This window comes from Scyliorhinus torazame, chromosome 12 (assembly GCF_047496885.1).
Source record: "Scyliorhinus torazame isolate Kashiwa2021f chromosome 12, sScyTor2.1, whole genome shotgun sequence".
Taxonomy (NCBI): domain Eukaryota; kingdom Metazoa; phylum Chordata; class Chondrichthyes; order Carcharhiniformes; family Scyliorhinidae; genus Scyliorhinus; species Scyliorhinus torazame.
This window is the reverse complement of record NC_092718.1, coordinates 168,622,536-168,638,395: the sequence shown is the minus strand read 5'-3', so window position 1 is coordinate 168,638,395 and position 15,860 is coordinate 168,622,536. Positions and strand designations below refer to the sequence as shown.

The 15,860-nt window shown below is 56.2% G+C and overlaps 1 protein-coding gene across 3 annotated transcripts in view; it reads left to right on the top strand.

The window, feature by feature from the left end:
- Positions 1-284: 284 nt before the first annotated feature.
- Positions 285-15,860, top strand: part of mks1 (MKS transition zone complex subunit 1) — a 109,724-nt gene continuing 94,148 nt past the window's right edge. For 2 of the 3 annotated variants that reach the window (XM_072469334.1, XM_072469335.1), the window contains exons 1-2: positions 285-462; positions 10,919-11,046. In XM_072469334.1, coding sequence (XP_072325435.1) covers positions 389-462; positions 10,919-11,046 — 202 coding nt within the window. In that variant the 5' untranslated portion in view covers positions 285-388. The remainder of the gene's footprint in view (positions 463-10,918; positions 11,047-15,860) is intronic. The other variant, XM_072469333.1, reaches the window with a different exon arrangement.

The following is a 15,860-nucleotide window of genomic DNA, read 5'->3' as shown; positions in this document are numbered from 1 at the left end:
CGGTGGGCACTGCCGGCTGCTGTGTGGACGGTGGGCACTGCCGGCTGCTGTGTGGACGGTGGGCACTGCCGGCTGCTGTGTGGAAAGTGGGCACTGCCGGCTGCTGTGTGGACGGTGGGCACTGCCGGCTGCTGTGTGGACGGTGGGCACTGCCGGCTGCTGTGTGGACGGTGGGCACTGCCGGCTGCTGTGTGGACGGTGGGCACTGCCGGCTGCTGTGTGGACGGTGGGCACTGCCGGCTGCTGTGTGGACGGTGGGCACTGCCGGCTGCTGTGTGGACATTCCCTCCTCCCGGGCTGAGAGAGAGAGACTGCTCACAGCGTCAGGCGCTGCAGGCCCCGTCGCCAAGGGAACGGCGGCCCCGCCCGGCCCCCGGTAACCGGGGAAATGGCGGAGTGCAGCAGCAGGAGGGTGGAAACGATTTACCGAACGCGGGACCCCGTGAAAAACCTCCGCATCCGGTAACAGAGATTGTTGCGGGCGGGGGGATGGGAGGGGGATCAATGCTGGATGGGGGAGGGGAGGGGAGGGGAGGGGGATCGATGGAAGGTCGAGGGGGAGGAATAGGATCGATGGACGGTGGGGGGGGAGTGGGATCAATGCAGGGTCGGGGTGAGGGGGAGTGGGATCAATGCAGGGTCGGGGGGGAGGGGATCAATGCAGGGCCAGGGTGGGGGGAATGGGATCAGTGCAGGGTCGGGGGGGATGGGGAGTGGGGTCAATGCAGGGTTGGGGTGGGGGGAGTGGGATCAATGCAGGGTTGGGGTGGGGGGAATGGGATCAGTGCAGGGTCGGGGGGGGGGAGGTGGGATCCATGCAGGGTCGGGGGGGGGGAGTTGGATCAATGCAGGGTTGGTTTAGCACACTGGGCTAAATCGCTGGCTTTGAAAGCAGACCAAGGCAGGCCAGCAGCACAGTTCGATTCCCGTACCAGCCTCCCCGAACAGGCACCTGAATGTGGCGACTAGGGGCTTTTCACAGTAACTTCATTGAAGCCTACTTGTGACAATAAGCGATTTTCATTTCATTTTTCATCAATGCAGGGTCAGTGGGAGTGGGATCAATGCAGGGTTGGGGTGGGGGGGAATGGGATCAATGCAGGGTCGGGGGGGAGTGGGATCCATGCAGGGTTGGGGTGGGGGGAATGGGGTCAATGCAGGGTCGGGGGGGAGTGGGATCAATGCAGGGTTGGGGTGGGGGGAATGGGATCAGTGCAGGGTCGGGGTGGGGGGAGTGGGATCAATGCAGGGTCTGGGGGGGGGAGTGGGATCAATGCAGGGTCGGGGGGGAGTGGGATCAATGCAGGGTTGGGATCAATGCAGTCTCGGGGGGGGGGAGTGGGATCAATGCAGGGTCGGGGGGGAGTGGGATCAATGCAGGGTCGGGGGGGAGTGGGATCAATGCAGGGTCGGGGGGGAGTGGGGTCAATGCAGGATTGGGGTGGGGGGGAGTGGGAACAATGCAGGGTCGGGGGGGAGGGGATCAATGCACGGTTGGGGTGGGGGGAATGGGATCAATGTAGGGTCGGGGTGGGGGGAGTGGGATCAATGCAGGGTCGTGGGGGAGTGGGATCAATGCAGGGTCGGGGGGAGTGGGATCAATGCAGGGTCGGGGGGGAGTTGGATCAATGCAGGGTCGGGGGGGAGTGGGATCAATGCAGGGTCGGGGGGGAATGTGGTCAATGCAGGGTTGGAGTGGGGGGGAATGGGATCAATGCAGGGTCGGGGGGAGGGGATCAATGCAGGGTCGGGGGGGAGGGGATCAATGCAGGTTTGGGATGGGGGGAATGGGATCAATGCAGGGTCGGGGGGGGAGTGGAATCAATGCAGGGTCGGGGGGGAGTGGGATCAATGCAGGGTCGGGGGGAGTGGGATCAATGCAGGGTCGGGGGGAGTGGGATCAATGCAGGGTCGGGGTGGGGGGAGTGGGATCAATGCAGGGTCGGGAGGGAGTGGGATCAATGCAGGGTCCGGGGGGGGAGTGGGGTCAATGCAGGGTTGGGGTGGGGGGGAGTGGGATCAATGCAGGGCCGGGGGGGGAGTGGGATCAATGCAGGGTCGTGGGGGAGTGGGATCAATGCAGGGTCGGGGGGAGGGGATCAAAGCAGAGTTTGGGTGGGGGGAATGGGATCAATGCAGGGTCGGGGGGGAGTGGGATCCATGCAGGGTCGGGGGGGAGTGGGATCAATGCAGGGTTGGTTTAGCACACTGGGCTAAATCGCTGGCTTTGAAAGCAGACCAAGGCAGGCCAGCAGCCCGGTTCAATTCCCATACCAGACTTCCTGAACAGGTGCCTGAATGTGGCGACTAGGGGCTTTTCACAGTAACTTCATTGAAGCCTACTTGTGACAATAAGCGATTTTCATTTCATTTTTCATCAATGCAGGGTCAGTGGGAGTGGGATCAATGCAGGGTTGTGGTGGGGGGAATGGGATCAATGCAGGGTTGTGGTGGGGGGAATGGGAGCAATGCAGGGTCGGGGGGGAGTGGGATCCATGCAGGGTTGGGGTGGGGGTAATGGGATCAATGCACGGTCGGGGGGGAGTGGGATCAATGCAGGGTTGGGGTGGGGGGAATGGGATCAATGCAGGGTCGGGGGGGGGGACTGGGATCAATGCAGGGTTGGGGTGGGGGGAATGGGATCAATGCAGGATTGGGGGGGGAGTGGGATCAATGCAGGGTCTGGGGGAGTAGGATCAATGCAGGGTCGGGGGGGAGTGGGATCAATGCAGGGTCGGGGGGGAGTGGGATCAATGCAGGGTTGGGGTGGGGGGAATGGGATCAATGCAGGGTCTGGGGAGGGAGTGGGATCATTGCAGGGTCGGGGGGGGGTGTGGGATCAATGCAGGGTCGGCGGGGAGTGAGATCAATGCAGGGTCGGGGGAGTGGGATCAATGCAGTGTCGGGGTGGGGGGGAAGTGGGATCAATGCAAGGTCGGGAGGGAGGGGATCAATGCAGAGTTTGGGTGGGGGGAATGGGATCAATGCAGGGTGGGGGAGGGGGAGTGGGATCCATGCAGGGTTGGGGGGGAGTGGGATCAATGCAGGGTTGGTTTAGCATAGTGGGCTAAATCGCAGGCTTTGAAAGCAGACCAAGGCAGGCCAGCAGCACGGTTCGATTCCCGTACCAGTCTTCCCGAACAGGTGCCTGAATGTGGTGACTAGGGGCTTTTCACAGTAACTTCATTGAAGCCTACTTGTGACAAGCGATTTTCATTTCATTTTTCATCAATGCAGGGTCAGTGGGAGTGGGATCAATGCAGGGTTGGGGTGGGGGGAATGGGAGCAATGCAGGGTCGGGGGGGGAGTGGGATCCATGCAGGGTTGGGATGGGGGGAATGGGATCCATGCAGGGTTGGGGTGGGGGGAATGGGATCAACGCAGGGTCGGGGGGGAGTGGGATCAATGCAGGGTTGGGGTGGGGGGAATGGGATCAATGCAGGGTCGGGGGGGGAGTGGGATCAATGTAGTGTTGGGGTGGGGGGAATGGGATCAATGCAGGGTCGGGGGAAGTGGGATCAATGCAGGATCGGGGGGGAGTGGGATCAATGCAGGGTCTGGGGGAGAAGGATCAATGAAGGGTCGGGGGGAGTGGGATCAATGCAGGGTCGGGGGGGAGTGGGATCAATGCAGGGTCGGGGGGTAGTGGGATTAATGTATGGTCTGGGGGAGAATGGGATCAATGCAGGGTCGGGGGGGGAAGTGGGATTAATGCAGGGTCAGTGGGAGTGGGAGCAATGCAGGGTCGGGGGGGGGGAGTGGGATTAATGCAGGGTCAGTGGGATTGGGAGCAATGCAGGGTTGGGGGGGGGGGGGAGTGGGGTCAATGCAGGGTTGGGGTGGGGAGGAGTGGGATCAATGCAGGGTCGGGGGGGAGTGGGATCAATGCAGGGTCGGGGGGGAGTGGGATCAATGCAGGGTCGGGGGGAGTGGGATCAATGCAGGGTCGGGGGGAGTGGGATCAATGCAGGGTCGGGGTGGGGGGAGTGGGATCAATGCAGGGTCGGGAGGGAGTGGGATCAATGCAGGGTCCGGGGGGGGAGTGGGGTCAATGCAGGGTTGGGGTGGGGGGGAGTGGGATCAATGCAGGGCCGGGGGGGGAGTGGGATCAATGCAGGGTCGTGGGGGAGTGGGATCAATGCAGGGTCGGGGGGAGGGGATCAAAGCAGAGTTTGGGTGGGGGGAATGGGATCAATGCAGGGTCGGGGGGGAGTGGGATCCATGCAGGGTCGGGGGGGAGTGGGATCAATGCAGGGTTGGTTTAGCACACTGGGCTAAATCGCTGGCTTTGAAAGCAGACCAAGGCAGGCCAGCAGCCCGGTTCAATTCCCATACCAGACTTCCTGAACAGGTGCCTGAATGTGGCGACTAGGGGCTTTTCACAGTAACTTCATTGAAGCCTACTTGTGACAATAAGCGATTTTCATTTCATTTTTCATCAATGCAGGGTCAGTGGGAGTGGGATCAATGCAGGGTTGTGGTGGGGGGAATGGGATCAATGCAGGGTTGTGGTGGGGGGAATGGGAGCAATGCAGGGTCGGGGGGGAGTGGGATCCATGCAGGGTTGGGGTGGGGGTAATGGGATCAATGCACGGTCGGGGGGGAGTGGGATCAATGCAGGGTTGGGGTGGGGGGAATGGGATCAATGCAGGGTCGGGGGGGGGGACTGGGATCAATGCAGGGTTGGGGTGGGGGGAATGGGATCAATGCAGGATTGGGGGGGGAGTGGGATCAATGCAGGGTCTGGGGGAGTAGGATCAATGCAGGGTCGGGGGGGAGTGGGATCAATGCAGGGTCGGGGGGGAGTGGGATCAATGCAGGGTTGGGGTGGGGGGAATGGGATCAATGCAGGGTCTGGGGAGGGAGTGGGATCATTGCAGGGTCGGGGGGGGGGTGTGGGATCAATGCAGGGTCGGCGGGGAGTGAGATCAATGCAGGGTCGGGGGAGTGGGATCAATGCAGTGTCGGGGTGGGGGGGAAGTGGGATCAATGCAAGGTCGGGAGGGAGGGGATCAATGCAGAGTTTGGGTGGGGGGAATGGGATCAATGCAGGGTGGGGGAGGGGGAGTGGGATCCATGCAGGGTTGGGGGGGAGTGGGATCAATGCAGGGTTGGTTTAGCATAGTGGGCTAAATCGCAGGCTTTGAAAGCAGACCAAGGCAGGCCAGCAGCACGGTTCGATTCCCGTACCAGTCTTCCCGAACAGGTGCCTGAATGTGGTGACTAGGGGCTTTTCACAGTAACTTCATTGAAGCCTACTTGTGACAAGCGATTTTCATTTCATTTTTCATCAATGCAGGGTCAGTGGGAGTGGGATCAATGCAGGGTTGGGGTGGGGGGAATGGGAGCAATGCAGGGTCGGGGGGGGAGTGGGATCCATGCAGGGTTGGGATGGGGGGAATGGGATCCATGCAGGGTTGGGGTGGGGGGAATGGGATCAACGCAGGGTCGGGGGGGAGTGGGATCAATGCAGGGTTGGGGTGGGGGGAATGGGATCAATGCAGGGTCGGGGGGGGAGTGGGATCAATGTAGTGTTGGGGTGGGGGGAATGGGATCAATGCAGGGTCGGGGGAAGTGGGATCAATGCAGGATCGGGGGGGAGTGGGATCAATGCAGGGTCTGGGGGAGAAGGATCAATGAAGGGTCGGGGGGAGTGGGATCAATGCAGGGTCGGGGGGGAGTGGGATCAATGCAGGGTCGGGGGGTAGTGGGATTAATGTATGGTCTGGGGGAGAATGGGATCAATGCAGGGTCGGGGGGGGGAAGTGGGATTAATGCAGGGTCAGTGGGAGTGGGAGCAATGCAGGGTCGGGGGGGGGGAGTGGGATTAATGCAGGGTCAGTGGGATTGGGAGCAATGCAGGGTTGGGGGGGGGGGGGGAGTGGGGTCAATGCAGGGTTGGGGTGGGGAGGAGTGGGATCAATGCAGGGTCGGGGGGGAGTGGGATCAATGCAGGGTCGGGGGGGAGTGGGATCAATGCAGGGTCGGGGGGGGAGTGGGATTAATGCAGGGTCAGTGGGAGTGGGATCAATGCAGGGTCGGGGGGGGAGTGGGATCAATGCAGGGTTGTGGTGGGGGGAATGGGATCAATGCAGGGTTGTGGTGGGGGGAATGGGAGCAATGCAGGGTCGGGGGGGAGTGGGATCCATGCAGGGTTGGGGTGGGGGTAATGGGATCAATGCACGGTCGGGGGGGAGTGGGATCAATGCAGGGTTGGGGTGGGGGGAATGGGATCAATGCAGGGTCGGGGGGGGACTGGGATCAATGCAGGGTTGGGGTGGGGGGAATGAGATCAATGCAGGGTCGGGGGGAGTGGGATCAATGCAGGATCGGGGGGGGAGTGGGATCAATGCAGGGTCTGGGGGAGTAGGATCAATGCAGGGTCGGGGGAGTGGGATCAATGCAGGGTTGGGGTGGGGGGAATGGGATCAATGCAGGGTCTGGGGAGGGAGTGGGATCATTGCAGGGTCGGGGGGGGGGGTGGGATCAATGCAGGGTCGGCGGGGAGTGAGATCAATGCAGGGTCGGGGGGAGTGGGATCAATGCAGGGTCGGGGTGGGGGGGGAGTGGGATCAATGCAGGGTCGGGAGGGAGGGGATCAATGCAGAGTTTGGGTGGGGGGAATGGGATCAATGCAGGGTGGGGGAGGGGGAGTGGGATCCATGCAGAGTTGGGGGGGAGTGGGATCAATGCAGGGTTGGTTTAGCATACTGGGCTAAATCGCTGGCTTTGAAAGCAGACCAAGGCAGGCCAGCAGCACAGTTCGATTCCCGTACCAGCCTTCCCGAACAGGTGCCTGAATGTGTCGACTAGGGGCTTTTCACAGTAACTTCATTGAAGCCTACTTGTGACAATAAGCGATTTTCATTTCATTTTTCATCAATGCAGGGTCAGTGGGAGTGGGATCAATGCAGGGTTGGGGTGGGGGGAATGGGAGCAATGCAGGGTCGGGGGGGGGAGTGGAATCCATGCAGGGTTGGGGTGGGGGGAGTAGGATCAATGCAGGGTCGGGGGGGAGTGGGATAAATGCAGGGTCGGGGGGGAGTCGGATTAATGTATGGTCTGGGGGGAATGGGGTCAATGCAGGGTCGGGGGGGGGAGTGGGATTAATGCAGGGTCAGTGGGAGTGGGAGCAATGCAGGGTTGGGGCGGGGGGGGAGTGGGATTAATGCAGGGTCAGTGGGAGTGGGAGCAATGCAGAGTTGGGGGGAGTGGAATCAATGCAGGGTCAGGGGGGGAGTGGGATCAATGCAGGGTCAGGGGGGATGGGATCAATGTAATGTCGGGGGGAAATGGGATTAATGTAGGGTTTTGTGGGGAATGAGATCAATGCAGGGTCGGGGGGGAGTGGGATCAATGCAGGGTCGGGGGGGGAGTGGGATCAATGCAGGGTCGGGGGGGAGTGGGAACAATGCAGGGTCGGGGGGGTGTGGGATCAATGCAGGGTCGGGGTGGGAGGGAGTGGGATCAATGCAGGGTCGGGGGGGAGGGGATCAATGCAGGGTTGGGGTGGGGGGAATGGGATCAATGCAGGGTCGGGGGGGGAGTGGGATCCATGCAGGGTCGGTGGGGGGGGGGGAGTGGGATCAATGCAGGGTTGGTTTAGCACACTGGGCTAAATCGCTGGCTTTGAAAGCAGACCAAGGCAGGCCAGCAGCACAGTTCGATTCCCGTACCAGCCTTCCCAAACAGGTGCCTGAATGTGTCGACTAGGGGCTTTTCACAGTAACTTCATTGAAGCCTACTTGTGACAATAAGCGATTTTCATTTCATTTTTCATCAATGCAGGGTCAGTGGGAGTGGGATCAATGCAGGGTTGGGGTGGGGGGGAATGGGAGCAATGCAGGGTCGGGGGGCAGTGGGATCCATGCAGGGTTGGGGTGGGGGGAGTAGGATCAATGCAGGGTCGGGGGGGAGTGGGATCAATGCAGGGTCGGGGGGGACTGGGATTAATGTATGGTCTGGGGGGGAATGGGGTCAATGCAGGGTCGGGGGGGGAGTGGGATTAATGCAGGGTCAGTGGGAGTGGGAGCAATGCAGGGTTGGGGGGGGGGGAGTGGGATCAATGCAGGGTCGGGGGGGGGGAGTGGGATTAATGCAGGGTCAGTGGGAGTGGGAGCAATTCAGAGTTGGGGGGGGAGTGGAATCAATGCAGGGTCGGGGGGGAGTGGGATCAATGCAGGGTCGGGGGGGAGTGGGATCAATGCAGGGTCGGGGGGGACTGGGATTAATGTATGGTCTGGGGGGAATGGGGTCAATGCAGGGTCGGGGGGGGGAGTGGGATTAATGCAGGGTCAGTGGGAGTGGGAGCAATGCAGAGTTGGGGGGGGGAGTGGAATCAATGCAGGGTCGGGGGGGGAGTGGGATCAATGCAGGGTCAGGGGGGATGGGATCAATGTAGGGTCGGGGGGAAATGGGATCAATGTAGGGTTTTGTGGGGAATGGGATCAATGCAGGGTCGGGGGGAATGAGATCAATGCAGGGTCGGGGGGGAGTGGGATCAATGCAGTGTCAGGGGGGATGGGATCAATGTAGGGTCGGGGGGGAAATGGGATCAATGTAGGGTTTTGTGGGGAATGGGATCAATGCAGGGTCGGGGGGAATGAGATCAATGCAGGGTTGGGGGGGAGATGGGATCAATGCAGGGTCGCGGGTGAAATGGGATCAATGTAGGGTCTTGGAGGGGGAGTGGGATCAATGTAGGGTCGGGGGGGAGTGGGATCAATGTAGGGTCGGGGGGGAGTGGGATCAATGCAGGGGAGGGGGGGGGAGTGGGATTAATGCAGGGTCAGTGGGAGTGGGAGCAATGCAGAGTTGGGGGGGGGAGTGGAATCAATGCAGGGTCGGGGGGGGAGTGGGATCAATGCAGGGTCAGGGGGGATGGGATCAATGTAGGGTCGGGGGGAAATGGGATCAATGTAGGGTTTTGTGGGGAATGGGATCAATGCAGGGTCGGGGGGAATGAGATCAATGCAGGGTCGGGGGGGGAGTGGGATCAATGCAGTGTCAGGGGGGATGGGATCAATGTAGGGTCGGGGGGGAAATGGGATCAATGTAGGGTTTTGTGGGGAATGGGATCAATGCAGGGTCGGGGGGAATGAGATCAATGCAGGGTTGGGGGGGAAATGGGATCAATGCAGGGTCGCGGGTGAAATGGGATCAATGTAGGGTCTTGGAGGGGGAGTGGGATCAATGTAGGGTCAGGGGGGAGTGGGATCAATGTAGGGTCGGGGGGGAGTGGGATCAATGTAGGGTCGGGGGGGAGTGGGATCAATGCAGGGGAGGGGGAGGGGGATCAATGCAGGGTCGGGGGAGGGGGAATCAATGCAGGGTCGGGGGGAGTGGGATCAATGCAGGGTCGGGGGGGGAGTGGGATCAATGCAGGGTCGGGGGATAGGATGTGTAGGGTCGGGGGGAGGGGGATCAATGCATTGTCTGGGGGAGTGGGATCAATGCAGGGTCAAGGGGAGTGGGATCAATGCAGGGTCGGGGGTAGTGGGATCAATGCAGGGTCGGGGGGTGGAGGCGGACCGACGCAGGGTCGGGGAGAGGGGAGTGGGATCGATGCAGGGTCGGGGGGAGTGGGATCAATGCAGGGTCGGGGGGTATTGGGATCAATGCAGGGTCGGGGGTGGAGGAGGACCGATGCAGGGTCGGGGGAGGGGGGGGGAGTGGGATCGATGCAGGGTCGGGGGGAGTGGGATCAATGCCGGGTTTGGGGGGGGGGAAGTGGGATCAATGCAGGGTCTGGGGGGGGTAGTGGGATCAATGCAGGGTCCGGGTTTGAGTGGGATCTATGCAGGGTCGGGGGGAGGGAGTGGGATCAATGCCGGGTCCGGGGGGGGGGGAGGGGGGGAGTGGGATCAATGCAGGGTCTGGGTTGCGAGTGGGATCGATGCAGGGTCGGGGGGAGTGGGATCTATGCAGGGTTGGGGGGGGGAGTGGGATCTATGCAGGGTCAGGGGGGTGTGGGATCAATGCAAGGTCAGGTGGGGAGTGGGATTAATGCAGGTTCTGGGGGGTGGGACTGGGATTGATGTGGGCTCTGGTGTGGGGCTGTTAAATCTGTGCAGGGTCTGGAGAACCTGTCTGTAATTATGGCAGGACAGGCGGAGATCTGCGGTTAATGCAGAATCTGGGGGTGTGGTGGGAGTGTGCTTACTGTGCGGTAGCCCATTTCTCTGCAACACTTTATGGAAGGAAGAGCATAACCTAAAAAAATATTTTGTCACATATAATAATAATTTTTATTTTGCCATGTAGGCTTACATTAACACTGTAATGAAGTTACTGTGAAAAGTCCCTAGTCGCCACATTCCGGCACCTGTTTGGGTACGCAGGGAGATTTCAGAATGTCCAATTCACCTAACCACGTCTTTCGAGACTTGTGGGAGGAAACCAGAGTACCCGGAGGAAACCCAATAAGACATGGGGAGAACATGCAGACTCCGCACAGACAGTGACCCAAGCCGGGAATCGAACCTGGGACCCTGGTGCTGTGAAGCAACAGTGCTAACCACTGTGGTACCGTGCCGCCCAGAAATTATTAGCAGAGAATGGTTAATGCAAGTACTCAGATTCAGGAGAAATTAACATTTTAGAGATACTGGGAAGACCAGCAAATGTCACTGTTTCTTTGAAGGAATAGCTGCCCAGGCTTTTCAATTGATTAAGCAATTATTGGGGTACTGAGATGAAAGGTTGCTTTCCCAAAGGGCTGTCTTCCCTGAAGCTATCCTGTGAAATCTTATTTATTTCCTGAAGTTGTCTCTTGATATTTTAAAGGCATTTGTTTATTCCAAAGTCACTCTTTCTAGCCTCCAAGCAGGTTTAGCACTATTGATGTGTTTAATGAATTAGAGTAATTTAAATCCAGGGTTGAATCAAGAAAGAAATTGAGTGCGTTTATTTTTTTAAGGGTATCGCTTCAGCGGGTAACGCCGACGGCACTCTTCACTCAACATATTCTGCAACCAGCACTTCAACAAGGCCAGGACCTCATTGAAATGACTACATTTGACATCCCAGCTTCAGGGGAAATGACCAGTAAGCTCCACATTTATATCACATGCATTAATTTTGCGGTGCTTGCTATTTGATGTATAAGTTTTGTTTCAAAGTGTGTTTAACGTGAATTGCTCAAATATAAGCAACTGTAAATAACACAATGCATAAATCTGTCTGTACACAAATTGACCCAACCACTGTTTCAACCTCAACTGGAGTATTATGTCCCGTTCTGGGTGCCACATTTTAGGAAAGATTTGAAAGCATTAGAGAGAGTGCTGAACGATTCATAAGAGTGGTTCTAGTGATGAGAATCTTGGTTGGATTGGAGAAGTTTGGACCGTTTTCCTTGGAGAAGAGAAGATTGAGAGAAGGTTCGATAGAGGTGTTCAAAACCATGAGGAGTTTGAACTGAGTAGATCGGGAAATCCTCTTCCCACTGGTGGAAGAATTGAGAATCGGCACAGATTTAAGGTACAAGCCAAAAGAAGCAATGGAGATCAGAGGAGAAAGTTTTTCATGCAGAGAGTGGCTAAGATCTGTGCTGCACTGTCTGAGAGTGTGGTGGAGACAGGTTCAATTGAGGCATTCGAGAGGGAATTGGATTATGATTAACGGGCAGCACGGTAGCATTGTGGATAGCACAATTGCTTCACAGCTCCAGGGTCCCAGGTTCGATTCCGGCTTGGGTCACTGTCTGTGCGGAGTCTGCACATCCTCCCCGTGTGTGCGTGGGTTTCCTCCGGGTGCTCCGGTTTCCTCCCACAGTCCAAAGATGTGCAGGTTAGGTGGATTGGCCATGATAAATTGCCCTTAGTGTCCAAAATTGCCCTTAGTTTTGGGTGGGGTTACTGGGTTATGGGGATAGGGTGGAGGTGTTGACCTTGGGTAGGGTGCTCTTTCCAAGAGCCGGTGCAGACTCGATGGGCCGAATGGCCTCCTTCTGCACTGTAAATTCTATGATGATCTGAAAAGGACAAATATACAGGATTATGGGAAGAAGGGCACAAGGTGCATTGCTCGTTCAGAGAGCTGCCTCTAGTTATAATGTTAACTATATGAGGGGCTGAATGATTCCCTCAAGTGCTGTAACAATTCTGTGTTTTGCTGCACAGCATTTCAGAGAAGGATTTTGTCCCATCAGTAAGGGTCGTGATTTTTCAGGATTTCTACATTTTTCAGGATTTCTGTATTTCACTTCCTTATTGTATGTCTGACCAGTCTCCAGACTGGGGTGTCCATTGATCAGCTCTGCTTTGCAGTTGGGGTGTACATTGATCAGCTCTGCTTTGTAGTTGGGTGCTGGGTGGTGCATGCAAACCTTCTCTTTCTCTGAGGTTAAGTACCTTGGCACCTCCTGATAAAGTTGGTGATGCACCAAAAAATGACTGCCATACTGTACTTGGTTTACTGTACTGTACTACGTGATACAACTAAAAAAGGTCATTCCAAGTTATATTGGAAATAGTGAAAAATGCTTCCAAGCCATTATAACTAGATTCAGGATAACTCGGGTAGGAAGAGAAAGACGTCAGCTGTCTATTAACCTTTGAGGTACATGTATGCAGATGCCTCCTGAGGGCGGCACAGTGGTTAGCACTGCTGCTTCACTGCCTGGGACCAGGGTTCCATTCCAGCCTTGGGTCACTGTATGGAGTTTGTATGCTCTCTCCGTGTCTGTATGGGTTTCTTCCAGGTGCTCCGGTTTCCTTCCACAATCCAAAACTGTGCAGGTTAGGTGGATTGGCCATGCTAAATTACTCCGTAGTGTCCAAAAGGTCAGGTGGTGTTACTGGGTTATGGGGATAGGGTAAGGACGTGGGCCTAGGTAGGGTACTCTTTCAAAGGGTCAGTGCAGACTTGATGGGCCAAATGGCCTCCTTCTGCACTGTGATTTTATGACAGGACTGAGCTCAGCTGTGACAACGTTACAGTCAAAAAGCCTCTATCCAAGTCTCTACATGAAGGCGACCAGTTTCAGGAGGATCTGAAACCTATACTCCATGCAGACAGCACAATTCATGGTTGTATTGTTAAGAAGACAAATATAGTTTTAAGGATTTATACTTAATAATCATTATTATCACAAGTAGGCTTACATTAACAATACAATGAAGTTACTGTGAAAAGCCCCTAGTTGCCACATTCCGGCGCCTGTTCGGGTACACAGAGGAGAATTCAGAATGTCCAAGTCTTTCGGGACTTGTGGGAGGAAACCGGAGCACCCGGAGGAAACCCGCGCAGACACAGGGAGAACGTGCAGACTCCACGCAGACAGTGACCCAAGCCGGGAATTGAACCTGGGACCCTGGAGCTGTGAAGCAACAGTGCTACCTACTATGCTACCGTGCTGCCCACTGTATCTGCACTGGTAAACATTAGAAATAAGTATTGTTCGAAGTCTGTTTAATGTTTCTGTGCCTCGAAGGATTAAACCTTAGATTCAGGCTGGGCAAAGGTGTCTGTATGTGTAGGGGTTGTTTTTCCAACTGTGTTCCTATTGTGGTTAGAGGGGGCTACGGTGCGAAGAGTAAATTAATCCGCCAACAGAGGTATTCGATGTTGCTTAGCAACTGGGACCTTGTAAGGTAGAGAAGCTTTTAAGTTATAGTTTTAGCTTAATTTGTGGACAGTTGGAGACAGGACACTGGAGAGTGAACATCATTCAACTTTGTCAAGAGAAGCTGAACAGGACAGGGGAGTTGCAAAGATGCAGGCTTCCTAAAGAACAAGATACAATCCAGATAACCAGGGAATTGGGACCAAAAATTTCTCAGACACTTCAGAAGAATTCAGGGAAGAGCAAAAGAGTTCTAAGTAAAAAACAGACTTCAGAGGTAGATCAAATGTTTGATGCTGTTTTTTTATAAATTTAGAGTGCCCAATTATTTTTTTCCAATTAAGGGGCAATTTAGCATGGCCAATCCACCTAACCTGCACATCGTTGGGTTGTGGGTGTGCAAACTCCACTCAGACAGTGACTCAGGGCTGGGTTCGAACCAGGGTCCTCAGCGCCGTAGGCAGCTGTGCTAACCACTGCACCACCATGCCGCCCCCGATGCCGATGTAATGCATTCTGGGAGTTGAGTTAAAGCAATAGTTAAAGCTTGTACAGCCTTCATGACGGTAGCACGTCATGAGAGCAGCACGGTAGCACAAGTGGATAGGACTGTGGCTTCACAGCGCCAGGGTCCCAGGTTTGATTCCCCGCTGGGTCACTGTCTGTGCGGGGTCTGCACGTTTTCCCCGTGTCTGCGTGGGTTTCCTCCGGATGCTCCAGTTTCCTCCCACAGTCCAAAGACGTTCAGGTTAGGTGGATTGGCCATGGTAAATTGCCCTTAGTGACCAAAAAGGTAAGGAGTTATTGGGTTACAGGGATAGGGTGGAAGTGAGGGCTTAAGTGGGTCGGTGCAGACTTGATGGGCCGAATGGCCTCCTTCTGCACTGTGTTTTCTATGTTCTATGACAAGGAAATCCTAAAAGGGGTTGGTATAAAATCCTGGACTGGGTTTGCTGTTAAAAGTGGGTTGGAAGCTTTGTTTAAAAGTGTCATTTGGAAAAACTGTTCTGGATTTCAGAATGCAATTCGCTAAGGGAAAGCAAACTTTTTTTTTTTTTAAATGTATATTTATTAAAGTTTTTTTAACGCAATTTTTCTCCCTTACAAACAATAAACCCCCCCCCCCGCCCCGTAACAAAAAAAAACGAGAAATCGCACAGAGCAAGATATATACATGGCAAAATGATATATTTACACAGCTTTGTATACTGGCCCTCACCCGTTCGTGCCAGTATCCCCAACCCTTCATGTTATCTCTTGCTCATCCACCCTCCCAGGCAGTCCCCCCTCTTCCCCCCCCCCCCCTCCCAGGACGTCCCCGTTTCCCCCAAGGTTACTGCTGCTGCTGCTGACCGACCTTCCTCTAACGCTCCGCGAGATAGTCTAGGAACGGTTGCCACCGCCTGTAATACCCCTGCGCAGACCCTCTCAAGGCGAACTTAATCCTCTCCAACTTTATGAACCCAGCCATATCATTTATCCAGGCCTCCAGGCTGGGGGGCTTCGCCTCCTTCCACATTAGCAAGATCCTTCGCCGGGCTACTAGGGACGCAAAGGCCAGAATGCCGGCCTCTTTCGCCTCCTGCACTCCCGGTTCGTCCACTACTCCAAATATTGCTAGCCCCCGCTTGGCTTGACCCGGACTTTCATCACCTGAGATATTGCTCCCGCCACTCCTCTCCAGAACCCCTCCAGTGCCGGGCATAACCAAAACATATGGACATGGTTCGCCGGGCTCCCTGAGCACCTTCCACATCTGTCCTCTACCCCAAAGAACCTACTCAACCTCGCCCCCGTCAAGTGCGCTCTATGGACCACCTTAATTTGTATCAGGCTGAGCCTGGCACACGAGGAGGAGGAATTAACCCTACCTAGGGCATCAGCCCACAGACATTCCTCGATCTCCTCCCCCAGCTCCTCCTCCCATTTACCCTTCAACTCTTCTACCAGCGCTTCCCCCTCTTCTTTCAACTCCTGGTGTATTTCCGACACCTTGCCCTCCCCGACCCATACACCCGAGATCACCCTATCTTGAACTTCTTGTGCTGGGAGCAACGGGAATTCCCTCACCTGTCACCTCACAAAAGCCCTCACCTGCATATATCTAAAGGCATTTCCCGGGGGTAACTCAAACTTCTCCTCCAGTGCCCCTAGGCTCGCAAACATCCCGTCGATGAACAGGTCCCCCATTCTTCCAAACCCCGCCCGATGCCAGCTCTGGAACCCCCCGTCCATCTTCCCCGGGACAAACCGGTGGTTACCCCTGATCAGGGACCACACCGATGCTCCCATT